At 52.5% G+C, this 25117-nt stretch overlaps 11 protein-coding genes across 13 annotated transcripts; 5 read left to right on the top strand and 6 right to left on the bottom strand.

Annotated features, from left to right (window-relative positions):
- Window positions 1–548: 548 nt before the first annotated feature.
- On the bottom strand, window positions 549–2451 carry HMPREF1120_04149 (uncharacterized protein). Its single transcript, XM_009158258.1, has 4 exons — window positions 1600–2451; window positions 1441–1529; window positions 1273–1352; window positions 549–1206 (listed from the first exon to the last, which is right to left on the bottom strand). The coding sequence occupies exons 1-4, from the start codon at window positions 2145–2147 to the stop codon at window positions 1030–1032; spliced, it is 894 nt and encodes a 297-aa protein (XP_009156506.1). The 5' UTR covers window positions 2148–2451; the 3' UTR covers window positions 549–1029.
- A 286-nt stretch (window positions 2452–2737) lies between these two features.
- On the bottom strand, window positions 2738–5450 carry HMPREF1120_04147. 2 transcript variants are annotated; one of them, XM_009158256.1, is made up of 4 exons: window positions 4886–5450; window positions 4544–4761; window positions 4207–4471; window positions 2738–4147 (listed from the first exon to the last, which is right to left on the bottom strand). In XM_009158256.1, the coding sequence occupies exons 2-4, from the start codon at window positions 4644–4646 to the stop codon at window positions 3058–3060; spliced, it is 1458 nt and encodes a 485-aa protein (XP_009156504.1). In that variant the 5' UTR covers window positions 4647–4761; window positions 4886–5450; the 3' UTR covers window positions 2738–3057. The 2 variants fall into 2 exon arrangements, with proteins under 2 accessions (XP_009156504.1, XP_009156503.1); XM_009158255.1 differs by having other exon boundaries at window positions 4544–5450.
- On the top strand, window positions 2781–3050 carry HMPREF1120_04148 (uncharacterized protein; the record flags this gene model as incomplete). Its single annotated transcript, XM_009158257.1, has 2 exons — window positions 2781–2939; window positions 3006–3050. 2 exons carry the CDS (start codon window positions 2781–2783, stop codon window positions 3048–3050), a joined length of 204 nt encoding a protein of 67 aa, XP_009156505.1.
- On the top strand, window positions 5198–6674 carry HMPREF1120_04146 (gluconate 5-dehydrogenase). The gene is made up of 2 exons (XM_009158254.1): window positions 5198–5551; window positions 5598–6674. Exons 1-2 carry the CDS (start codon window positions 5433–5435, stop codon window positions 6328–6330), a joined length of 852 nt encoding a protein of 283 aa, XP_009156502.1. The 5' UTR covers window positions 5198–5432; the 3' UTR covers window positions 6331–6674.
- On the bottom strand, window positions 6487–8317 carry HMPREF1120_04145 (3-oxoacyl-[acyl-carrier protein] reductase). The gene is made up of 3 exons (XM_009158253.1): window positions 7767–8317; window positions 7199–7712; window positions 6487–7128 (listed from the first exon to the last, which is right to left on the bottom strand). Exons 1-3 carry the CDS (start codon window positions 7951–7953, stop codon window positions 6945–6947), a joined length of 885 nt encoding a protein of 294 aa, XP_009156501.1. The 5' UTR covers window positions 7954–8317; the 3' UTR covers window positions 6487–6944.
- A 342-nt stretch (window positions 8318–8659) lies between these two features.
- Window positions 8660–13564, top strand: HMPREF1120_04144. Of its 2 annotated transcripts, XM_009158252.1 has the most exons (8): window positions 8660–9258; window positions 9350–9580; window positions 9640–10028; window positions 10103–10183; window positions 10251–10885; window positions 10951–11127; window positions 11193–12576; window positions 12656–13564. In XM_009158252.1, the coding sequence occupies exons 1-7, from the start codon at window positions 9234–9236 to the stop codon at window positions 11560–11562; spliced, it is 1908 nt and encodes a 635-aa protein (XP_009156500.1). In that variant the 5' UTR covers window positions 8660–9233; the 3' UTR covers window positions 11563–12576; window positions 12656–13564. The 2 variants fall into 2 exon arrangements, with proteins under 2 accessions (XP_009156500.1, XP_009156499.1); XM_009158251.1 differs by having other exon boundaries at window positions 11193–13564.
- On the bottom strand, window positions 9965–14044 carry HMPREF1120_04143 (uncharacterized protein). The gene is made up of 6 exons (XM_009158250.1): window positions 13720–14044; window positions 13579–13667; window positions 12910–13529; window positions 12638–12740; window positions 12244–12588; window positions 9965–12154 (listed from the first exon to the last, which is right to left on the bottom strand). Exons 1-6 carry the CDS (start codon window positions 13810–13812, stop codon window positions 11686–11688), a joined length of 1719 nt encoding a protein of 572 aa, XP_009156498.1. The 5' UTR covers window positions 13813–14044; the 3' UTR covers window positions 9965–11685.
- Window positions 14045–14382: 338 nt separating this feature from the next.
- On the top strand, window positions 14383–18015 carry HMPREF1120_04142 (uncharacterized protein). The gene has a single exon (XM_009158249.1). The coding sequence runs from the start codon at window positions 14996–14998 to the stop codon at window positions 17642–17644; it is 2649 nt and encodes an 882-aa protein (XP_009156497.1). The 5' UTR covers window positions 14383–14995; the 3' UTR covers window positions 17645–18015.
- Window positions 18016–18108: 93 nt separating this feature from the next.
- On the bottom strand, window positions 18109–20841 carry HMPREF1120_04141 (glucan 1,3-beta-glucosidase). Its single transcript, XM_009158248.1, has 4 exons — window positions 19376–20841; window positions 19044–19301; window positions 18807–18946; window positions 18109–18738 (listed from the first exon to the last, which is right to left on the bottom strand). Exons 1-4 carry the CDS (start codon window positions 19654–19656, stop codon window positions 18491–18493), a joined length of 927 nt encoding a protein of 308 aa, XP_009156496.1. The 5' UTR covers window positions 19657–20841; the 3' UTR covers window positions 18109–18490.
- Window positions 20163–22995, top strand: HMPREF1120_04140 (acid phosphatase). Its single transcript, XM_009158247.1, has one exon. It carries the CDS (start codon window positions 21556–21558, stop codon window positions 22843–22845), a length of 1290 nt encoding a protein of 429 aa, XP_009156495.1. The 5' UTR covers window positions 20163–21555; the 3' UTR covers window positions 22846–22995.
- Window positions 22996–23147: 152 nt separating this feature from the next.
- HMPREF1120_04139 (uncharacterized protein) lies at window positions 23148–25031 on the bottom strand. Its single transcript, XM_009158246.1, has one exon. The coding sequence runs from the start codon at window positions 24380–24382 to the stop codon at window positions 23420–23422; it is 963 nt and encodes a 320-aa protein (XP_009156494.1). The 5' UTR covers window positions 24383–25031; the 3' UTR covers window positions 23148–23419.
- Window positions 25032–25117: the final 86 nt, after the last annotated feature.

Below are 25117 nucleotides of genomic sequence, written 5' to 3'. Positions count from 1 at the left end.
GCAGCGGCATTAGTGTATAATTTCTATAGAGTTAGTACATATCCAGTTTTAGTGTAGTGTATACTAATATCTAGTGGTTACTAGTAGTTACGGATTCCACGCACTAGTCTACTTTAGAATACTCGCTCTTGGTATATAGAATTAGTGATTATTTTGAACTCGGAAGACGTCTAAGTTTCTATCTCTCTCCCTTTCTCTCTTCTCTACTATTAACTTTGAACTACTTTTATAAGAAATTTATTCTTATCTTCTACTTCTAAATATTCTATAAGTCTTAATATTACTCAAGTATAGATTTGGCACTGTACGTCCTTGTGTAGTGCCAGTGCCACTGGCAGTGCTCCTTTCCAATAAGCCAGAAGAAACTCTCTCTCTAGGCATCTGGAGATTTTCGAGCTATGCCAAGCAAAAAGCCCCGGGGTGAACAGGAACGCAAAGGTGGAGAAGAGGTCTGGAGAACCCATAACGCCAGCCCAAGTTGCTAGGCCCGGAGGCCGGACTTCATTTTCCGGACCGAGGCTGGTCGAGGCTTATGAATTCTGCCCTACCAGTACTCGAGGCTCCACTTACCTGACATCCAAGGTGGATACCTACCTTCGACCCATTAGATCTCCCAATATCACTGTTGACTCTGTGCTGGAAACTCATTTCGGCCACCTGCATGCCCGTGACACTCTTGTCGATGATCTATACCCAAGGCACCACCAGCTCCATCTACCCCATCAATTCACCTCACAAGCTGTCACGGCCGATCAACGGCTTGTGGTACTTGATTGTGTTACGCAAGCACCAACATTGATTCGCAGTCGATGTGCTGGATGCAAATGTCTACACACGGCCATCACAGAAACCGCATCGACTGGATTGGACTTGACACTGAAATGCGTGGAGACGGCGACTATAAACTTAACAACATGAGCTGACTTGAGGCCACGAAACAAATAGCATCCAGAGCCTAGAGCCCAAATCTTCAACGTGTGTGCGCGAGCCAGTTTCATCGCAATTACATGGCCAAAGACCACCGAAGTCTCAGGTGAGATAGCCCTTGACATTGGTCTCAGCCTGTAGTTCCAGGAAAGTCTCGGCATCATGACCGGGAATGACGCGGCCCTTTGTGGTTCTCTCGAGGTGCTTCAGACGCTGTGTACTTTTGAACCAGGAAGGGTGATCACGAGCCAGCCAACCCTGTGGTATACCATCCCGCCACTGGGTCACAGCCGTGTTAGATCTGGGCCCACGCCAATCTCTGTTTCGAGGGAAGGCTTCACTTACATTCTCCATGACGTGGCAATGGTCACTGATAAAGAAGAAGGTTCCACTGTCCGGAAGATTGATCTGAATCCCGATGAGACCTGGCCCCAGGTAGGTAACGATAAATCAGCTCCGACATTCAAGAGTGGCCAACCGGTTTGCAGGAGGAGCTGGGGTCGCAATCTTTACCGTCAGTGTGGCCCGGCAAATGATGGAGCGTGATGCCCTGACAGAAGTCCAGCTTCTGTTCGTCGAAGACTTTCCAATTCAGATCAAGCCTAGAGGGTCACCCATCCACATTAGGCGCGAGACTCTTGGAGTGAATAAGGGACAAGTTTTTGTTCATACTTCATGTAATGCTTCAGATAGACTTGGTCATCGGCCCCGGTGGCGATGGACCAGAATGCAGACTTCAACTCCTTGTCATGGACCCAGATCTCGACGTCCTTGCGGTCGAAAAACTGGTCGAGCCCGCCCGCATGGTCGAGGTGTAGATGCCCGATGATGATCTTCTTGATATCCTCGAGCTTGTGGCCCGTGGCCTCGACGGCGGCTTTGAGCTCGTGCTCGGGCTTGTATTCCACCCGCGAGAAAACGTCGGCAATAGCCGGTCCCCAGATCGTAGGGTAGTCATATCCACTACCAGTCTCCCAGAGGATCAGTCCTTCGTGCGGATGTTTGATCAACACGCAGTACATGGGCAATTTGCGACGTTTGTTGACGAAACTGCGGTTCTCGGTACTCTTTGTGCTTGTATTGGCTCCGCGCACCATGAAGGCGTCGTCGGCCTCAAGCCAGCCAACCTCGAGCAAGTACAATCGCGTCCCTTGCGGGCAGATGTTGGAGACATTGCCCACCACGGCACCGCTGTCGATGGCGTTCTGAATTCCGGACATCTTTGTGGTTGGTGTGTTCAAGGTCTGTCAAGAAGCTCGGAGCAACAGAGAGAGAGTCAAATCTCAATGATGCGGCGGTGTCGTAACAGGGAGCCTTTTTGCTCTTTCTTATACATCATGGCCGACTTCATGCCGCTAACCTGTTATCATTTGGCGGCTGGGGTTAATCCCCGGATTTTGCACATTCCCCAGAGTCCCTCGGAAAGTTCCCCAGAATCCCTCGGAGACAAGCCTCGGCTTGTACTTGTATTTCATATTTCATGGTAGAGAACCGGAAAAAGGTTGTAAACACCCGCGATTGAGGTTGCGTGGGGGGAGTTTGTCCCATAGACACCACCGAGGTACGCCATGCCTATAGAAAACACTTGCAAGGGATTTCCGATTGGTCGATTCTGCTACCCTGCGGGCCCCGCCCCCGAGCCTCCCCGTCTCAGTTTCTGGTCTGCTCGGATCTTGACCCCAGATTCTCCACCTACTAGTAGGTCAATTGGCACCCACTGTATACAGCCTCGGCGCCGGGCATCGACATCGCGGTGCTGTGGCAGCTCGAATGCCATCGCTGATTCGCCGCTTCCCCCAAGAAAGCCTGGTCCTGTTCCACGACGCTTCTGACATTAACATCCAGTCAATTGGATGCCTGAAAGGCCTCTATCCATCTACTCTGTCAACCTCAAACCACACCAGGAGATGTCGGTTGCTCAGTCTCCCCACGAGACTCTCAGCACGGCTGACAAGATCCCAGTCATCGCCAGATCGCTCGTTAGTGAGCGGGCAAAGAGGACCTGGGCCCTGGTAAGTAGGTTGTTTGCTTAGTCTTGACGATTCGAGACAAGGTATCTAATCTATATGGGGGCCTAGGCTGTGCCGATAGATTTCTTAGCATATCGTTTTTGTCCTCCTTGAAGGCCTTTCACAACTTTGCTGTGGTACTCGACGAGACCTGTGCTTCCTTTGCTGCCCACTCTCTTATCACCTTTCGCAAGATCTTTCCGGTCGGGCTCTTGGGCACTTCATCGACGAAGACTACCCCTCCAGTCAGGCGTTTATGCTTTGCCACTCTCGTGTCCAGCCACTGTGCAAGAATGGTTGGCGTGAGGCTTCCCTTGACTCTTTCTTTCAGCACCACATATGCTCTGGGCGCCTCGTCTCCATGCGGCCCAATTTTGACGCCAACAACCGCTGCGTCGGCGACGCCGTCATGCTCTAAAAGCGCTGCTTCAAGCTCAGCAGGCGCCACTTGCAAGCCCTTGACCTTGATCAACTCTTTTTTCCGGTCCACAATCCAATAGAGGCCCTCCTCATTCCTGACGGCAATGTCGCCTGTCTGCATGAACCCGTCCTGGTCGAATAGTTCGCGAGTGGCCTTTTCGTTCCTCCAATAGCCCTGGCAAACATTGGGCCCACGAATGTGGATCTCGCCTCTTTCGCCGACGCCCACCTCCACCCCAGCATCGTCCAGCAACTTGATCTCGCAGTTGGGATCAATGTAGCCTACACTGCCACTGCGATCGTCCCTTCCGCCCGGTATGTGGAGAGCTGAGCAGGTCACCTCGGTCATGCCCCAAGTCTGGACCACGTTTCCCCCGTTTAACTTGGAGGTGACCTCGTTTTGTAATTCTCGACTGAGAGGCGCTGCTCCTGATAGAATGTTGCGTAACGAACTGATGTCGTACTGTTCTGTTTCGGGCCTTTTGGCAAGCATCACCAAGACCGGCGGAGCGGTCTGCAAGTGCGTGATTTTGTGAGTCTGGATGTGTTGCAGAAACCTGACGTATTGGAACTGTCCCATGATATAGACCGATGACTGTGTCTTCATGGCAGCCAAAATCGTCCATAGCTGGCCGTAAGCGTGAGAGAGAGGCAAAAATCCTAACCAGCGTTCCCGTGGACGGTTGGATGGACTGTATGGCTGTTCCAGATCCCGCATGAATATTGACTGGGATACATTCGCTACCAAATTTGTATGACTGATGCGGACGCCCTTCGGAAGGCCCGTTGTCCTGTAATCCAGGTCAGTGTTCAGGAAGATGACCGGGGTTTTCAGAATGTCAACACGAACCCTGAAGAGTAGTTGATGACTGCAGTGGTATTCTTTGCTTGTTCCTGGTCCAATTTCTTCCACTGCCAGTGTCGAGCCTCTTCTCTGGAGGCAAGAATGGTACGGAAATCGGGTTTCCCACCGTGTGGGTGTGGATCTTGGTCGAGTAGGAAAATCTTATCACCAGACAGACCTGCATTTTGAGCAGCTTGAAGAGCAACATCCAGGAACTTGGGGTGCACAAGAAAAACTTCGGCAGCGGCATTCTGTAATTGGTATGTCACTTCTGCAAGCCAAGTCAGCTCTGATATTGAGATTGAAGCTGGAACACATTGCCAGAGAGAGGTGCAACACTCACCACGGACGCCAAAGCTGACGCTACAGCCACAGAATATCCCTCCAGCTGCAATAGCAGCCAGATACACAACGGGGACAAACACATGGTTCGGACTGAGAATCATGATTGTGGGGCCCACGTTCGACTCTTTCCGGTCACCCGTCAACCCAAGAAGCTTCTGAAATCCGAGGGCGAGTTGTTTGACCCATACGAGCGTCTCTGCTTGGGATAAGAAGTGGCTGGTAGGCTGATCAGCAGAAATGTAGAGAGGCTGATCGGAAGGAGTCGCATCGGGCGGGAAGAGATACGTGAGGAGGTCTGTGGGAGGGATAGAGAGGGAAAAAATCGACTTTTGCGGCATACTTTCCAGCTCGCAGATGTGTAGCCCTGGACGGAGATAGAGATGATAGAATTGGTGCAAAGAGTTCAGCATGCACTCAACAACTCATCTTTTATTTGATCGCTCGCCATGATGGTTTCTCGCTTCCAGTGGGACACCGGCTCGGGACTGGAAATCCGACGTAGAACACGCATTTTGAAGGATATGCCGCGGTAGACCTTGACTTCAAGTTGGTGGACCGACGGCGTGGGCGGCGAGTACCCGTGGGGCCCCACGCGCCGAAATTCAGGAGTCAGGATAGTGGGCTACCTGGACTTCAGCATTTCCGACAAGGCTGCTGTGATCAGGACATTTTCTCCCGAACCGAGGCGGTCGAGATGCCTTCCCATATGGTTAACAGTATGTTGTGGTCTCGTCATTTTCGTGAGGAATGGGCTCGGATAGTCCGCACATCCTCCTCAAAATCGTTCCAGTAGTGTTTCTGTTTGGCCGCATAACCAATCCTTTGCTTCTCCCTTCCGAGCAAGAGTCACTACCAACCCGTCACTCCTGGAGCGCCAGGACTTCGAAATGGGGAGCGCTCAGCAAGATGTCGAACTGGAGAGGTTCGATAGCATCTTTAGTCTTGAGGGCAAGGTGGCGGTAGTAAGTGGTGGGAGCAGGGGGTTGGGCCTCAATGCGGCATCCGGGTAGGCGCTCTCAAGCCTAAGCTACCTCAATTAACATGCATCCCAGTCTTCTCCAGGCTGGCTGCTCCAAGGTCTATATCACCTCACGCAAAGCTCAGGCCTGTGCAGATGCAGTAGCAGCCCTAAATGCGCTGCCCAACAAACGTCCCGGTGCGGTCGCCGTTTCGGTGCCTGCGGATTCATCCAAGATCGCCGATATCGAACGGCTGGCAGCCGACGTGGCGAGAAGCACTGATCACGTCGATATCCTCTTCGCTAATGCTGGAACGTCGTGGGGAGCTCCGTTCGAGACATACCCCGAAGAAGCATTCTCGAAGGTGATGGACCTAAATGTTAGGAGTGTCTTTTATACTGTCCAGAAATTCGCTCCTCTATTGAAGGCAAGGGCTACAACGACCAATCCAAGTCGTGTTATTGTGACGGCGAGCATTGCCGGTCTGGGTGTCGGGACGGTAGGGGAGAATGCAACGTATGCATACTCGGCCTCCAAAGCGGCTGTAATCCATCTCGCCAAAAATCTTGCTGTCGGTTTAGGTCCTAACGGAGTTATTACCAATGCGATTGCACCAGGCTTCTATCCTACGACAATGGCCAAGGGCTTGATGGAATTGGAAGGCGGTCAGGCTACAATGGCACACGAATCTCCAAACAAGAGACTTGGCCTTGCGGAAGACGTGGCTGGGTTGGTGGTGTTCCTGTCATCTCGAGCCTCGGCGCATATCAATGGCGCCGTAATAACAACTGATGGAGGCTACGTTCTGGCAAAGGGCAGGCTATGAGTTGGCAGGCAGTTACTAGATGCAATGCCCCGGGAGAAGCCTTTACGAGAAACAGAAGCAGAGTAATGCATTTCTTAGATGCCGACTGCGCCATACAAGAATTACAACACTGCCATATCAAGTTTGCCCGGCGTCAAGTGTACGCAAATAGAGAGTTGAGTATCATAGAAGACCTGGCGATACCAGTTGCAATCTTGGGGTAAGCACGATGCTTAAAGCATTCGAATGTAGGTAGTTTTCATGCAAACAGGAGCCGGACGAGGATATGGTTCAGCAATGCCACCTAAGGCTTCCTGGTTGCTCATCGCGCGCTCACTACTAGTATGATATACAATTCCTTCCCGTCCTCGAAGCCAATGCCTCTACAGAACAGCCTGGTCAATGAACAGGTCCGATGAAGGATCGTGGCTGTGGCTTCCAAGAAAGGATTTGTACCGATCACATCATCGCCTACGGACCAGTTGGGTCCAGAAACATTTCAAAAATCCGGTGTTGTCGCCTTTGTAGCCGTGGATTTGCAGCTACGTAGATAGATATACAATCTCACGTTCTGCCTCTGACAACTATCCTGACTTGTGACGCGGAGGACCGAGACATTTCTGGCCTCGAACCAACTATATACATCTTCCGCCATCGACCTCCATACAGACTCCAGTGATGAAACAGGCTTCGTCGCTGGCAAGAAAGCATGCGGCGTTGGCCACATCGGTTCCCTGTGTAAATCTGCCCAGGGGGATGGAAGCCAGGATGGGTGCGCGGTTCTCGGCGGTGTCTGCCTTGCCCAAGACTTTAGGTAGCCTACAGATAGATATGCGGATGATTAGCAAGCCGTAGGTATCCCCAAACCCTTGGATGCAGGTCGACTCACATTGCTGTTTCTCCCAATGCTGGGAGCAGTGCATTGAATCGGATTTTGTTAGGAGCGTATTCCACGCCCAGACTCTTGGTCATGATGCTGACGGCACCTTTGCTGGCCGAGTACCATGTCACCCCGGGCCGTGGTCGTGAGGCACCGGTACTTGACAAATTGATAAAGTTTCCACCTTCTCCCCGGGCCTGGAGATAAGGCACGATGATCTTGCAACTCCAAAACAAGGATTTGACGTTGATCCTCATCAGCCGGTCGAATTCGGCTTCTTCGACCTCATGACTGGGTGTGTTATCGTAGATGACGCCGGCATTATTGACCACGATGTCAAGCTTGCCAAACCTTCTCAAGGCGGTGTCGAGCGCCGTGGTCCATGTTTCCACCCTTGACACATCACCAATCACCGCTACTACGCTGCCGTCAGGGTAAGACTCACTCACACTTTGAGTAAGTGTGGGACTGATATCCACTGCGACCACTCGGGCGCCTTCGGTCTGGAACTTCTTGATAATAGCTGTGAGCTATATGTGAGCCTCGAGATCTCAGGCATGTACAAAGGGGATAGTACCGGCTCCAAACCCAAGGCTGCCGCCTGTGACCAAAGCGACCTTGCCATCAAGCCTGCCTTGACCTGTTGCGCCGGTAAGAGCTTTGTTGTTGAGTGCCGCCATGTTTGTGATAGATAGTGCGCCTAGTATTCTGCTACAGCCGTGTCCGAAGTCCTGATGAGAGTTCCCATTCTCAAGTTGTTTCATCAAGTCCTTGCAAGCGGTTTATATCACCATTTGATGCACCGAGACACATCGGACATGCTGGAAGCCCAGCATGTTAGAGAGCTTCCAGCATGTCCGAGACCGAGTCCCTCGGTCGACAGATTCCTCCGGCTAATGCTTTTCCGTTGGTTGTTCACGGGGTGGAAGGTATACTGTAATGTGGGGACCCCGGACGGCCAGCAAAACGCGGAGTTTGTCCAGCACCAGCTACGACCTCTCTGGCAACCCTTCACCCAATATCGTAGCACGGTGGCATTCTGTCCTCGGGCCATGATTCTTCTTGCCCTCTTGCATGATACTATTTCTTGAACTCGTTAGGACAGTGCCCAAACCAGGTAGGCCCAGGAGTTATGCTAATGGTACCTAGGTAAGTCAGTCTATGTCCGTCATTGGGGGTCTGTGGCTCTTAGAATTTTAGACTTGCGCGAAGGCGGGCAAGATCGCATTTCCCCCCGGGGCCCTCTATGTGCCTGTACACCCGTAATTGATCCTTGAGCCCAATCACATGTACAGTAATTTAGCGGTTTGGCAACCCAGACGGGGACATAGGCCGCTAGAGCTGAAGCCCCTCGGGCCTAGGACCCAAATAGCATAGTTAGGAGATTAGCGCATTGCGCCTCTAGGCTGCTGGATCGCTAAATGAATTCATCATCATCGTCCGCAATTTAGTGTTCTTTCCCCCCAACCTACCTCAGGTGGCCCCCAACTGATGAATCTGGCCCCGGGTTTATACTGTACCTAAGCTTGTGGGCTCCTTAGGCGCAGGCTCTCCAGGGCGTAAGCCTCCCTAAGGAGGCCCGAGGGCCCACTAAGGTAGGCTCCCTAGGCTGAGGAGGCTAGGGTAGGCAATCCTCTGAGCGTCCGATCTATGGAGCCAAGCCTCCTTCCTCCCCCGCACACAGCTCCAGATTCATCTCTCGGTCGAGGGGGAAGGTTGTTGGCCCGCGGGAGGCGCAGTGGAGGTAGTACTGTAGCAACACTCATGACTACCTACCTAATGATAGGCGAATGCTTGATTCTATGATGATTTATGAGCGCTCATGAAGGCCATTTGGCTGTCGGACGCGAACGAAAAGTGTCACACATGTGACTATCGACAGGGTTACCAAGGTAGTAGGCAGCAACAGTTACTCCGTTGGTACTTGTGCACTCCTCACAGCACCCCCGGTTCACACGAAGGAAGTGAAAAGTCCATCGGGGATTATCTATCCTGATCCGTCCAGACCACCAGGATCACCAGCGACAAACCACTAATTCCTGCAATGGAAGCGCTTCCGCAGTTGTCTGGTAAGGGACACTCTCTTCTTCTGCCCACTCATATCGGCCACCTCCCGAAGCTGGACGTCCGGGTTTGGCGCATTGACTGACATTGGACAAGATCAACTCTTTCCAGATAGCTTGTTCGATTGGGACCCTGTCCCTGACGATGACTGGTTTTGCGCCAACGCAGCTGACCGGCTTCGCGAGACCCACGGTCCAGAAAGCGGACTGAGGCAGTCACCTTTTCCAATCGCTTCAGACATGATTCCCTTGGAGGATTCAGAAGAGTCAGGTTTAGAGTCAGATCCAGAGGCAGAAAGAGCCTGCAGGACCTTGCTCTCGAAACCCGGTGCGTCTGTCTCGTGGCAGCTCCAGGTTCGCTCAGCAGCCCTGACGACTTATCTACAGAGATTGATATGAGCACGGCACTTTCACTTTGCAGAACCAGGTCGGAAGATTCTGCTGGATCGGATCAATTCGCTCGTGGGGCCGATCACCAACTAGATTCCGCCTACGACGAGTTCTTGCCCAATCTCTATACAAATCAGCGTGGTCCATCAGAGCCCCCTATTCTTACAGACGTTCCCCCAGCGCTGATCCAAGAATTGGGGCGAATACTGCCAAGGGCTTTGCGGGACGAGGTCGTGGTGTTGTATTTTCGCCATGTTCACCCCCTCTGTCCCATTGTCGACGAATTCGAATTCGCCCGGATTTATCGAGAATGCGAGCGAGAGGAGGACTTATTTTCTAGGTTTGATGTGATGCTCTTCCTGGCAATGATGTTCGTCGCGTTTGCGGTTAGTATTATTCCCTCACAAGCTGGACTCACCCAGGCTCTTGAAGTTGCCATTTCTTTCTCACAATGGAACAGCACGTGGGAAATTCAGCATTGGAGATGAGCTCGGCGTCCACCGTCGTTGCAGGTCAGAAGGCGCTGCTGGAGCACGTCAAGGTACGCCCCTTTTCCGAACGGGCTAAAGATGGGGGAACAACCTGTGATACTAATCGGGCTCCCCTAGTCTCTGTACAAGAACAGTTCTACCTATACAAATCAGACCACGCTTACGTGCACCTGTCTACTACTCAGTTACTGGAGTCCATTTGATCTCGACACCCAAGTGAACTCTCGCTGGGTGCATCGGGCTTTCTTTCATGCCAGACAAGCGAGACTGGGGGATCCCGACTTCGACAGCGGAACAATGTTTTCTCGGCGGAAGATCATCTGGTGGTCCTGCGTGCTCAGGGATCGCCTGGTCAGCGTCGGGTTGCGGCGCCTACACCGCTTGCACAAGATCGAGTCTCGCTGGGGACCAGTCACGACCGCGGATTTCGGAGCCGAAGCCGTCTGTCCTCAATTCATGGGTGTTGAATCAAAGAGAGTCATGATGTCGGCTTTTATTTGGATGTGCAACCTTATTCCACTGATTTGTGGCATAGGTACTTTTCACGCCAACCGCAAGTTCCAATGGGAATGGCGTGATGTCTCGAGCGCGAACCACGACTTGCTGTTGGAGGAGTTGATGCAGTGTTCGGCCTATGAATCTCAGCTCAAGGAGTGGAAAACCAGATTCAAACAGGAGTTGGGATTTGCCATGGTGAAGGAATCTGCAGAAATGAGCAGAGTGCCGTTGCGCTTCCCGCAGCTCGTCAACCTGTAAGTCCACCTTATTCTGCATGCATCTCACCCGGCCCGTGGCTCGCATTACTGACAGTACACAGTTCACTCTTCGCTGCTCTTTACCGCCCATACCTGAAATGTAACCTTCATGAAAGTCCTCTCGGCGTCCGTTTCCGCACCCTAGCCGCCACCAAGGTAAAGGAAGCGTCTGCGAAGGTGGTCAAAACGGTCCATCAGATCTTCTCCGAAAGCAAAGTCGAGCACGTCCCTCTTGCGGTGTGAGTACCTCGTCTGGCACCACGACCATTGAACACTCTTGGCTAACGATTCCGTCGATCACCAGGACCGCTTGGATCGCTTTGCCTCTTGCTGTCTGTGAGGTAGACTGGCATGCCACCGGCGGGCAATCATCTTGCTTGACCGTAAGCCAGCGTTCGGAGATCATGATATCACTGAACGCTTTGGCCGAACGTCTCTGCGGTGTCAAACCCACATACCAGCTTCTGAGTTGGGTTGCAACCCTGGCGTCAAGCCAGGAAAGTTCTCATGTGCGTGCCACCAAACGAGCTCGGCTTGATCTCGAGCAGCTGGTGACGCAGTCGCCAGAGGAGACGCCTCATACCGAAGATGAAGACTCGTATATACTTGATCTTGTGGCTGGTGCAGTAGATCTTTCTCTGTCCAGCGACGAAAAGCCGTCAACGGTCACATGACATGGAATTTGACAGAGAAGCATATTCCTACATAAAGCCGGTGCAGACCGGCAAAGGACGACTGCCAATGATTTGGGAACGGCCATCTCGCTACCCGAGCTGCTCAATTCGCACCCTTACTTCTCAATCCACGCCAATCGAGTCCATCAGATAAGTCAGAAAATCCGTACCAGGACCCGGGTCCAGCCCAGAACCTGATTGTGCCATACCGACGAGCTTAGAGAGCAGCTTCGCAGGCCGTTCGGCAAGCTGAAAGCTCCCTGAAAGCTCTGTGAGGGTATCTGACAAGGCGGAGAGGTGTCCGATCTCAAGTTCGCTCTTGAGTCCTTCCGCATATATTTCATCCGCCAAAACAGCTGAGGCCGCCAAAACGAAGTAGACTGCCCGGACACCTAAGTGGGTTACTTGATAATGCTGTTCATATCCGGTGATAACTTCGGATAATCTGATGGAGTTTTTCAAGCATGCATTTCGCGAGATGGAAGACAACATGTCTTTGGACCAAGTCGACCCGCCGGTACTTCTGTCAACGGTCATGTGGTAGCCGGCAGTTCTCCGATGCAAGCATATGAGTGTTGAGTGGTAAAACATACTGTGAAAATTAGCATAACTCATGTTCCGGAGACGCTCATGATGACATGCTCGTGGACAACATCAGCGCCCCCAGATGTACACACTTACAGCAGGACAAACACTTCGGCCGAAGGTGGATGGCGGCTCTGAGATAGACATCTCCAATCCCACGAAAGTCGAGAATACCAACGATGACAGCCGGCGTCCACGCCGGCCAGTCGTTCGAGGTCGGGCGCATATTCGGTACTGGAATTTGACTGTGCCAGGGTCGTTGCGGCCGTGGCAATTCCAATAAATTCGATCCAACTGTCACAAACCGAGCGTCTTGCCTGAGCGCCCGAACAAAGAAGTGCGCAATGAGCCAAAGCTTCTCGAAACGCGGAGTCATTATTCGATGTTGGGTATCCTGGTCGGCGTTGAACACGAGTTGCGCTGGGAATGGTATGCCAAAACCTAGCTTGAATCAGCCAAGCCTCGGCATTGTTCCAGCGTACTGACGTACTGTGAGGTAACTGTGTAGAAGATCACTGTGCGATAAACAGCCTCGTCGGCTTGGGCTGAGGTCGTTGTCTCGAGTATCCGAGTCAACATTTTCCCTGCTTCAACTGCTCGAGCGGCTTGACATTAGCGGGCCGAGGTCTCGTTGGGTAAACATGCTGGCGGGAAGCGAATGAAAACACTGTTGGCACCAATTGTGGGAATGGCGATCGATCAACTGCCTCGTACGAGTGGAGGAGAATTTTGAGTATAAACGGCTAGATGAGTTACACTTACCATGATGTGCCCTAGCCCTTTGTAGATTACCGATGGCGCATTCCAGGTCCGCCAGCAACAAGAAACTTTGGACGGTTGCCACGCATTCGTGGGCGAAGTCATCGATACTGAAATTGCGGGCGACCCTATGGAAATGACGTTGCCGTGATGGATCGGCGGCAGCATAGAGGGCCCCTGTCGCAATCATGCAGGCTTGAAGCGTACGTGAGTAATATCGCAACCTGCGTGCTGCTCGATCAGCTTCAAATAGTGACTGGACCACCAAAGGCAAAACAGCGTTACATGTCGACCAGTAGGCGTCTAGCTGGTCTTTCTCTTCCTGTGAGAGGCTCGTAGACATAGCAGGGCCGTCCGCATCGCTTGTCCTATTGCCATCATGGTGGTGGTCTAGGGGCGGGAATTCTCGGCTTTGCCTGGATCGCTCGACGGGGTTCTCCCAGAGGGCATCGGCTGGTGGGAACGGCGGCCCTGCTTGCTCGTGCGGAATAGGGAAGGATTTGTGCTGGCTGCCAGTGCTCGTCTGCTCCAGAGATGGCTTTTGATACACTACTCGTTGAACGAAAGACTCCAGATATCGAATGCGGTCTTCGAGAACATAAGTGTAGGCCTGAGATCGCGGACTGTCACGATGAGAATAATCCGATGCTCACGTTGGAACAGTGTTCTCACTTTTTGCGCCGGTCATCCGACAAGATGATGCATTCCAAATTGTCCTTCTGGCAAGTCGAACAGGCCGTTTGGCCCTCCCTGAAAAAGCACTGATCAAGTGTTGGTGGTAGGCGTGGTAGGTCATGGGAGCGGTCAACATACTTTGACCTTTTTCTGCCTGCATACAGCGCATGCAGCTGTGGCGCGGGTGAGCTTGCGCGGTGTTTGTGAACTTGCGATCGTGGAGTCTGGCATTGTGGAATCGTAGTTCCACACTATTGACGCAAAGGTCTAGTAGGTAGCAGCATGGGAGTCAGGTGTGAAACTTGCGTGATGGGGTCAGACACTGAAGGGAGAAACACAATGATTTGTTATATACGGTCAGAACAAGTGGTTGGTAGCTGGCCGCCAGTGCCGAGATAAGATGCTTGAACAACCTAGGTACCTAGGTAATAAGTAATGGTCATAAGGTGGTTGACCAATTTGGGACACTACCTTATGAATGGTTAGCAGAGGAACAGATGTGACAACCTAGGTACAATATCGCCCCCTCAAAAGATCGTTAAAACAAAGCTATACTATGAGTCGCCTAGCGTTATTTTATTTACCACTACACCGCCTATTTCACGTATTTAATGCCTGATGCTATACAAAAGTGTCACGAATCCTTCCACAGGGTCACAAGTTCGGTTAGGGTTTAACGAGAGAACTTGAAGATAATCGCTTAGGGAAGGATCGTAAAGAATAGGCGAGTACTTTAAATGATATATATTGTGTCATTTAGTAGTACCGCCATAAGTTCAAAGTGCATACACACCAACTCTACGGAAATTATATACCAATGCTGCTGTGGGCCCTGGCTACTAGGTATGGCAGCGGCCGCCAAAGGGGACGTGGAGGGCCTCGAGCCCCTGTTTATTTGGTGGATAACCTGTCTGGCGTGGTGGTGGCGGTGGAGTGGCCGCAAAGGTTGTTGGTTGTTCTGCGCGATCAGGGACTCGACGCCTCTCAACGAGCGGCTTCCACCACCTCCTCCCTTTCAGCAGCGTTGCGCAGGCGCCGGTCTGCTTTCCAAGGTATCTTGTTTTCTCTCTGTACATATGTCCTGTCCTGTCGTGACTGAATTCTGTCCTTGCCAGCCCTGTATTCGACTTCAGCAAGCCTTGCACGACACAAAAATCTATTTCGTCGTGATTTTGGTACCGTCCAACTCTAATTTTCTGCCCGCCGAAAGCCACCGACCACTTAGCCTACCTCCGGTCTATTACTCCTGCTACTAGTACACAATTATACTGCAAGAGCTTGTTATCGCCCGTTCTCAAACAATCCCATCTCTTTCTTTCTCGTGCTTTGTGTGTACGTGCATGAGACGTACCTGCGCGCTCTGCCAACATTCAACGATGTGCTGGGGCTTCGTTCAGCCTCCGCCCTCGTGACAATGGGTTGGCAAAGGCGTGCCTCAACAGGCATTGGCGCCGATAACTCGATGGGACGAATTCGAAGTCGAGGACAGTCAGATATCGAAAAGGAAGCCTTTGTGCGGACACGACTCAGCGAAGATGACCACAGTTACGAAACATACAACGACGAAGATCCGTCCGTAGCATCCTCACGAAATACTTCTTCATCCTACAAACCGATGTTGATTAACAACGCTTACACCTCCAAGCGATCCTCCTCGCCGTCATATCTCGGAAGAATGCCGCGGTCAATAATGCGCTGGCTGTGTTTGGGCGTCGCCGCCACCCTCCTCATATTCGTCTTTTCGCTTGTCCAATTAAGCTGGAACGCGGACAAGGAGGTCAAAGTTGCCATTGAGCAACAAAAGATTACACCCAAGCCACCGCCATGGGAGAGCTTTCCGTTCCTCAAGAGATACTATGGCGGCATCCGGGCATTAGTCCCTGCGGCTTCGAATATCCCCGAATACCCGGCGAACGATGACGAATTACCCAACGACAGCTTTAATATTGCCGACGAGGTGAAGGATGAAGAAGAAGCAAAGAGGGAAGAAGAAAGACAAGAAAATCAAGAGAATACGAAGGCCAAACGGGCTGTGCCCGCCAGCATAAAATTCAATCCGTACCCCAATTACACCTCTCCGGAGTACGTCGCAAAGTATGGACAAAAGGTGGATTGCTTCTTGGATACGAAGAACACCATTTCCATCCCCTCCGTGAGAGTCTACGAAGGTATTCCGAGAGGGTTTCCTGATGCCGTCATGGGCTCCGCCGAATTGCTTGGTCTAAGGAGCGACATTTGTTATGATCGATTTGGTCGACTCGGCCCGTATGGACTGGGCTACAGCATCAATCGTGGCGGCAGTGGTGCGAAGCAAGAAGGTGAAAGAGAAGGGGCCGATTTGGTTTGGGAAGAGGTCCCCGAGGTGGATTGGCGGAAGGTTCAATGGGCAGATGCTCAACAGAGATGTGTGGCAGCAAATCAACATCGTTTCAAAGAGCTTCCAGAATCTCGCCCTGAGAGGCTCCGCTCAATGCAAATCGGCGCCAAGGCCAAAAGGGATGAACATTTGGAATTTGCAAAATCTTCAGGATCGACAGAACCTTCAGAGTTCGAAGAACCTTCGGAACTCGCAGCACCTTCGGAATTCGCATCTGTGGCAGAGGAGAAGGCTGCATCACCGAAAAATGGGACAGAGAAGCTACCGCGGACGGCCGTCGTGATCCGCACATGGTCGGATTATCCATATACAATCGAAGACGTCATGTACATCAGATCAATCATTTCCGAGTTGACCATGTTGACGGGCGGAGAGTACGTGGTCCATTTCCTAATCCAGGTCAAGAGCGACGACATCCCGATCTGGGCGGACGACGAGACCTATGATAGAGTCCTGCGCGATTCCCTGCCGGAAGAATTTCATGGTATGGGGACACTATGGTCAGAACGGCAAATGCTCCTCATGTATGGAGGACTCGAAGAGACGTGGATGCGTGACCTGCCGGTGCACGGCGTGTATCGCAGCACGTTCATGCCAATGCAGTACTTTGCGCACCGACACCCGGAATACGACTTCTTCTGGAACTGGGAGATGGACATCCGAAGCACACACCACTGGTACCATTTGTTCGACAGCGTGTCGAGATGGGCCAAGGCGCAACCGCGCAAGCTGCTCTGGGAGCGCAACGGCCGGTTTTATGTGCCTTCCGAACACGGCTCGTGGGAAGATTTCAGTCAAATGGTGCGCATTCAAACGGAGCACGGGACCAATAGCGCCAACAATTTATGGAGCAGTTTAAATCGGGCGGCAGCAGAGCATGAAGGATCGCAGCAAGGCCAAGGCCAGGACAGTGGTGGTGGTGGTGGTGGTGGTAGCGGTAGCGGGAGCGGCCGCGGATCTCCTGTGGCAGTAGGAGGAGGAATGAAACAACAAGGCGACAAACCAATCTGGGGCCCCGAACGGCCACTCGACGACCCCAACGTGGCCTTCGAAGACGACCCGAAACCCCCGACCTCGTTCGACAAGGACAAATACGTCTGGGGCGTAGGCGAAGAAGCCGACCTGATAGTATTCAACCCACTTTTCGACCCCGAAGGCACAACCTGGCTTCTTCGAGATGACACGACAGGCTACAACATCACGCGAGGCCGCCCTCCACGCCGCACGGCCATCATCACAGCCAGTCGCCTCAGCAAGAGATTATTGTCAGTTATGCACCGCGAAACCGCGTTCAACAAACACACCATGTTCAGCGAAATGTGGCCTGCCAGCTGTGCCCTTCACCATGGCCTGAAAGCAGTCTATGCCCCGCACCCGGAATACATTGATCGCAAATGGCCGACGAATTACCTGCAGGCCGTGTTTAATGGGGGGCGCAATGGCGCCACTGGTGGTGCGAGAACTAGTGTCTTTGGGGACCGTGAACATAATTTCCGCGGTACGACTTGGTATTATAATGCGGGGTTCCCGGAGGTGTTGTGGCATCGTTGGCTCGGGATGAAGATCCATAATGATGGTGGGGAACAGGATGAATTGGCGGGAGAGGGCAGAATGTGCTTGCCGGGAATGTTGTTGCATCCGGTTAAGAAGGTTGATTTGGTCCAGGAGGGGAGGAGGGATGATTAATAAATATTACTCGGAGTGTCGTTGCAATAGCGAGATGCGATTTGGCAGCGAAAAGGGGGGATAAGGATCCGGATCCTGATACCAGTCGTGTATGTGCCAAGTAAGCGGTTGTGTGGTGGCTGTGTGGTCATTTTGCGCCGTTGCGCCTATCATACCTACCTAGGCAGGGACTAAAGGGACAGACTCGGCGCTGTATGTACAATGTCCTGTATGGCAGTGCCATATTTAATCTTGGCCGTTTTTTTCATCTTAGGCGCTCAAGTTGACGACTTCAGATCCAAGGCCGGCGCATGCATGTCATGTACCTGGGTGGGTAGTTTCACTATATATAATTTACAAAGAAAGAAAAAAGCACTGTCGCAATCTCTTAATTGCAGGTGTTCTTGTTCATGTACAGTTGTACAGTAGGTGTGCTATTCGGCAGAAGCGGACAAAGAGAAGAGACACCGGAAAGCGGAAATTGGTCGGATCTTCAAAAAGTTCTCGGTACCAATACTGGTACTGGTATCTACCAATCCTAAGGGAGGGAGCAACTTGAAGCTTTTGATGTGAACCATCGGACTCGCATTTCTTATTTCAATGTGAGCACTATGATGCGGTCTATCAGATCCGGCCCAGCTACAACCCCTTAAGTTCAACAGTTCAACCCAGTACGTAATGTATGCAGGGAGCGATTCAGACTCCTAGACTCCCGCTTGCACTCCCATTCCGTAACGCCGTGCCGGGGAGAACGACGACAAGGAAGTGACGTTGTCCCATGAAGAAATGCTTTTCAGTTAAAAAGGAGCCTTAGTGGCGTCCGCTTTGTGGCCGCCATCAAGCCACGGATGTGATAGTCTGTTCAACCTAGCAGGACATATCGAATTTTGGCGCTCGGCCCGAGGTGAAAGCGCCCCAATACTTTTCACTGGCCTTTTGGCCATTGTCGCCGATGGCGTCGGCCTTGTTGGGCTCGTCGAATGCTTCGAACCAGAAGAGATCGATGCCCCAGTCGAGGAGACCGCAGACCGCGGATTTCCAGTACGTCTTCATGTTTTGGTCGCCGGCCTTTGCGGCGCCTGCGTCCGTACCGCCGGTGCCAGGCCAACCTGTTTCTGTTTGACACAAGTAATGTCAGGGACGACCTCGCTCGACAGCTGGTTAGAATCAAACAATGACTCACCTCCATTCATGAAGTGGATTTTGTCCAGACCGCCAGTCAGGTGCTGGACGTGGCTGAGTGCTTGGGCCATGTCGTCAAAGTATGTCTTGGTGGCATTCGAAAGTGGTTGGTACTGCCAGTAAGCGAACCCGTTGGCGAGACTATGTTTCGGGTAATCAAAGTAAGGTTAGCATGTGTTGAGTCGTTTGGACGAGAAGAGTCTCCTCACGCTCGTTCGTAGTAGGGGACATGACTTACATCAAGTCGACGCCGCCAGTGATTATGGAGTCCATGGTCCCGTTGGCCCAAGAGTTCCAGCTATCCGCGGTCCCGATGGCAGCTTTAGGATAGGCCTGCTTCATCTGTTGGATCCAACCCAAGAGCTCCTCGACGTTGTAAGTACCGCGGTATATGCCCTCGGAGCCCACGGTGATGCCGAACAGAGTGTCTCCGAACGAAGTGGGATTGGCCTTGTCGATGGCTGCCTTTTCCTTTTCGTATGCGCCTGCATCAGGCCTATATATGAATGCAGACAGTCAGTATAGGTCCATCACAGGCGCTTCGCCGCACCCGGAGGTGAACCAACTCACCACATGCCTAGCAAGACCTTTATCTTTGTCTCTTTGGCGGCAGCCAAGATCTCGGACGGTGTATTGCATGGGTTGCCGTACTGGTCGGAGGACGAGTAGGTCCGAACAACCTGCGCTCGGGAATTTCCTTGGATCGCATCAAAATCGGCCTTGAAGTCGTCCTGCGTCTTGCAAGTCCCATCAGGGTTGGTGTTTCCCACGGCGAACCCCAAGATTCCTCCAGCCGATACTGCGACAGGCGCTGCCGCGAGAGCAATAGTGAAGATGGTCTGGAATCGCATGTTGACGGTGGGTATTTCTGTAAATAGAAAGGAGGCAGTCGAACGGTGGTACAGTTGGGAAGGAGGCTACTGTATTTTGTACATGCGTCCTCGGGAGGGAAGGAAAACAAACGGTCACGGAACGAGAACTCAGTGAAGGAATGACTTGGAGTGCGAAATGAATGGCGGTGACAAACACGACTGAAAGGAAGGGCGGACGCCTGCAACACAAACGGATCCGGGGACAAACAAACTGAACTGGACTGGACTGGACTGAATTGAATTGAATTGCACTTCGCAGCATCAGAATCGAAATCTGGGGTGATTTTGATCTCCGTCGTGAAACCGGAACCGTGACGCACTGTCAGTGCAGGAGCCACAGGCACCGTGTCAGTCACCCAATCAGTGGAGCTTGACACCGCTGACTAACACAGGTACCTCGTAGACCCCTGACTAATCTGCTTTGGGAGCTTCACACAAAGCGCCCAGGCCAAGTCATATCTCTACACCGACGGGCTGCTAACATTCTTCAACCAAGACAACTCACCCAGCAGCTGGTGCTAACTTCGAGAGACGGGGCATGGCCAGAGCCTGAAGCTCTGGGGTGTCGCTGGAGCTTTTGCCATGAACAGTCTCCAAGCGGACTCGGCGTTTTCTCGAATCGCGTTAACTTGGATGGCATCGCCTCACAAAGGCGTAACCTGTCTTCGACTGCCTCTTCTGCTCTACACCAAATGAAAACTTTCTTCAATTCATGGACATTCCCGTCCAGTTATGCATCATCACCGCCAGACACAGACAGCGAGAAGCCCGCATGAAAAAACCAAGACGAGCTTTCAAAAGCCGATGACGAGCAAGGAGCAAGGCAGGTCGTGGAACTAACCATTAGACTTCCAAACTGTTTCCCTGGAGCCTGGTGACAGATTTGTCGGCTCCATCATTATTGCAAGTCTCCGAAGACATTGCACAGCTGCCATGTCGATTCAAGAAGAGCTTCCGGAGTTTGAGTTTCCATTGTGGGACAGTCCCTCTGGCTTCGAGCTGGTACTCATTCCCGTGACTCTTCGGCGACACCGTCTGTCCCTTGCCACCTTTGCAATTGCACCTTCACTCCGGAAGTCTCCGCTTGCTCACCTCTCTGACCTCAGCTGGTCTCGCTCTGAGAACTACTCAACAAGACGACTGAGCTGGATTTCTTCTCGGAACACGGCATGTCTCCGAGCTGGACTTGAAGAGCCCGATGGTCCATTGGTGGATCAAAATGTATACAAGTGAGGCCACAAAGTTGCCTTGCCACAAACCTCTACGCAGAAGCTCCAGTCAGGTAGGATCTATTGAAAACCCGACCCTCTAGTCTGGACATTACCAGACGAGGTTGGAAGGTGGTTCGCAGCAGCCTTGCGGTTTCTGACACGTGCGATTACACTGACCCTGAATGGCTGATACTTGGCCAGTGCTGAGTTAGACGAGTTAAAATTTTAGCTCCCGCATACTAAATTTTAGCGTCCAGATCCGCATCCCCACACAGCTGCATTAGCTTCTCCATGCGGCTTCAGCTGTGGGAAAGCTTGACCCTTGTCCCTGTGACGTCGGGCCGACATCCCAATGCACCACTGCAGCAAGAGGCAAGACCATTGACAAAAAATCCATTAGCTCAATATGACATGGGATCCAGAAAACAGGTTCTTCAATCGACAAATCTCGTCCAAAGAAACAGGCACGCTCATGACCATCTTCGCAGCAAGAGAAAAAACGAGCGAGCGAGTGCCGGACATTACCACACTCCGCTGTGTCTCGGGGCACAAACCATAAAAGGCCGGTGTGTCCTCTGGAGTGACCGGGATTATCTCCAGACAGAGTGAGGCATCCGGATAGTAGAGGAACCCCCCAGCCTTCAAACCCTCAATAATTTCTTTCAAGATGATGAAGACTGCTGGTCTCCTCCTGGCCGTGTGCCAAATGGCATATGGTGCGCCAACAACATCCTATGCCTCTCCTCCACCGGTATCAACCATCGAGCCGTCCGCCAGCCAGATCTCAGCGGCCGCGGCATCAGCCACACCGCTTTCGCCCACCAGCAATGTCAAGGGCCTTGCATTCAGCCGATTCTACCAGATCTGGCTGGAGAACATCGACTTTGCCACGGCGGCCGGCGACCCGAACCAAGCATGGCTCGCTGAGCAAGGAATCACACTCAGCAACTACTGGGCAACAACCCACCCCTCTGAGCCCAACTACTGCGCCGCGGCCGGCGGTGACAACTTCGGCATGGACAGCGACGACTTCCACTCGATCCCCGAAGACGTCAAGACGGTAGTCGACTTGCTAGAAACCAAGGGGATCACATGGGCCGAGTACCAAGAACACATTCCGTACGCCGGGTTCCAGGGCTACAACTACTCGAACCAAAAGACCTTCCACGACGACTACGTGCGCAAGCACAACCCCCTGATCCTATACCAGTCCGTCACCAACAACGACACACGACTCAAGCTGATCAAGTCATTTGACGACTTCGACAACGACCTCAAGAACCACAAGCTTCCGCAATGGGCCTTCATCACGCCCAACATGACCAACGATGCCCACGACACCAACATCACCTTCGGGGGCCGCTGGGAGCGCAACTGGCTCGAGCCTCTGCTGAAAGACGACTACTTCATGAACGACACTCTTGTATTACTGACCTTTGACGAGAACGAGACCTACGGCGTGCAGAACAAGATCTTTTCCGTCCTGATCGGCGGCGCCGTGCCCAAGGAGCTACGCGGAACCACCGACGCAACCTTCTACAACCACTACTCCACCATTGCGTCGGTTTCGCAGAACTGGGGATTGCCGTCTCTGGGCCGTTGGGACTGCAGCGCCAACGTCTTCGAGCTCGTCGCCAACAAGACCGGCTACAAGAACGCCGCTGTCGATCTCAATGACGAGGCTATCTTCTACAACGCCTCTTACCCGGGTCCCTTGTCCACGAAGAAGTATATTCCAACTTGGCCTGTGCCTACAAACTCGTCCAAATGCGCAAACGGAAAGGGTGTCCTCAAGTCTGTTGTTGACACTATCAAGGGTCAGGCCCCGACTTACAACTACAGCAGCCCGTACCCCTATGACCCGGCGTCTGGTGTCGATGTCCCTCATAATACCACAAAGGCTCCTCCGGGGAAACGTGCTGGCTTGGTCGACTTCTTCCGAGCTTTCTTCGAGTAAATCTGCACTGTACACAGTCAGGGGAATGGATTATTCGGTCCGCAATGTTCCCATAGTATATCTGTAGCTGAGCTTGGCTGGTTAGCAGCCTGCGGGTTACAAAAACCCACGTGATAGGAAAATAATATGAAGACTGGTCAAACCTCACAACTTGTTGCCTCTCAGATTCCGCTCGTAAAGTGCCTTTTATTATTTAGATGTCCTGCAGCACACGCGTCCATTTCCGGTTTTGGTTAGCCTGCCCTCGGTCACTCCACGAATTACTACCAGGTACCGTAAGTACCAACTCATCCATGATCTCGCAGGGTTAATTGATTGTAATTGTCTTGGGATGATGCCATGCTGAAGTTCAACTTCGGCGGTTTTAGCTATTGGACCCCGTGGTATGGTAACCGTTGTACAATATCTAAGCTCACGTGCCCAATCATTGAAAGAAAGCAGAAGACTTCATTTTCGTCAAAAAAGAGCTCGTTCACATTTCCACAGTACCCAGGCTACTTTATATCCGCTAAACTCCAATTTCAACCCTCCTTTACGCCATCAAAGACAGAATCCCAAATCCCTCGGTTCATCATCACAGATCTATAAAGTTGTTGAACAATCTCACTACGCCCATGGCACAACCAGCCGCGGCACCACCCACCAGCACCATCTGACCGGCGCCCACCAAGTTGCCGCGCACGCATCTCCAACCAGACCAACCATCCACCAAAGCAGTCTTGACATATCCAAACGCAAACAGAGCCAAGATCATGATCCCAATGCTCCAGATCAGACCCTCGGTCACGTTGTGTGCGAAGAAGTAGGGGATCAGAGGCACGAAGCCGCCTGCAAAGTAGCCCGTCGCAATGGTAAGGGCACACACTACGGCCCGGCTGGCAGCAGGTTCAGGGGTACCATCCTCGAAACGCATGAGGAAATCAACCACCGTCTCGGGACTGTTCGAGGTGATGAGCTGATTCGTAAAGTCCTTGAGCGTGGATGGCGGGAGATGGTAAGGCGCGAAGATGTTGGTGATTTGTGACGACAGATCACTGCTGCTCTCTAGGACGTTGCTCTGCGTCGAGCGGTAGGTGGCCTTGTATGCTGCCTCCTCGCTCTTCGCGCCCAGGTAGCCGCCCAGCCCCATGGAAATGGCGCCTGCAATCAGCTCCGCTAGGCCGCCGAACACCACGACTTTGGTGTTGCCGAGCGCGGACAGACCCGCGGTCAGGGCAAATGGGACGGTAAGTCCGTCGGAGAGCCCGATGATGGCATCTGACACGATGCGGGCGTTGATGGAGTTGTTGCTGTTGCTGGTCTTGTCGCCTCCAAGTAGAGCATTTTGCAGGTCGTTTTGATCGCACGCCGTGTCTTCGGACGGCTGACTGCTCGTCTCTGAGGCCGACTCTTCGGCGATTGAGGTCAGCGAGTTCTTGGACGGTGCGTGTGCCGCTGCCTTCTCGGCATCGGTGATGGGCAGTGATGCGTATTTGTTCGGCCGGAAGAAGTTGACCATGGCGGCCATGGCGTTGGCGTCCTCGAAGCTATCCCACATTTTGATCTTGGGATAAACGAAACCTGTTCTGCCTAAGGAAAGAGTGCACAAAAGACAAAGCTTGTTTTGGCTGTCTGGTGGGAGCAGTCAACAGGTCTCAAGGGAAGAGTGACTTTGATGATGATGAAGAGGAAGAGGAAGAAGAAGAACTTGGAATTCGAGGGGGATGCTCGAACGTCGGTCGTGCTCTCTCTTCCCAGACCTATACATCACAGTTCGAGCACATGCTCTTGCCATTCCGTCCAGTGGAGCTCATCATCGCCATAACCTGAAAAAATCTTGCCTTGAACAGGTCAACGAGCTGAGAGAAGCCCTTGTCGGGTCATCATGCATGATCCCACCGGACTTCGAGGACCCATGGCGTCGGTGGACACAGGAACGAGGCATGAAGCTGGAGTAACTCCGTCACACCCTGCTCGTGGCACCAATTCTCGCCTGTCATTGAGAAACGTGCGTCGCTTCGACAAGGCGAGAAAAAGAGAGATACGGCGACTGGAGGGCTGGCTGCCCGAATTGGGACGGAAACCCAGCAGCTCTCAGTGACGATCGCATGCAGCGACCCGCCAGAAAATGCAGGTTCATGCCTAGGTGGTGCCCTTGGTGTGCACGTTGTCCGTAAGCTGCAATTGTATAGGCGGTGATTGGCCGAGTCTCAGCGATGGGCCGTTGGAACAAGCATCTCAAGCAAAAAGAAGCTCCAGCCTGCCTCCAGTGGGGGCCGGGCCCCAAAAAGTA

Source organism: Exophiala dermatitidis (assembly GCF_000230625.1).
Source record: "Exophiala dermatitidis NIH/UT8656 unplaced genomic scaffold supercont1.3, whole genome shotgun sequence".
Taxonomy (NCBI): Eukaryota; Fungi; Ascomycota; class Eurotiomycetes; order Chaetothyriales; family Herpotrichiellaceae; genus Exophiala; species Exophiala dermatitidis.
This window is presented reverse-complemented; position numbering and strand designations above follow the sequence as displayed.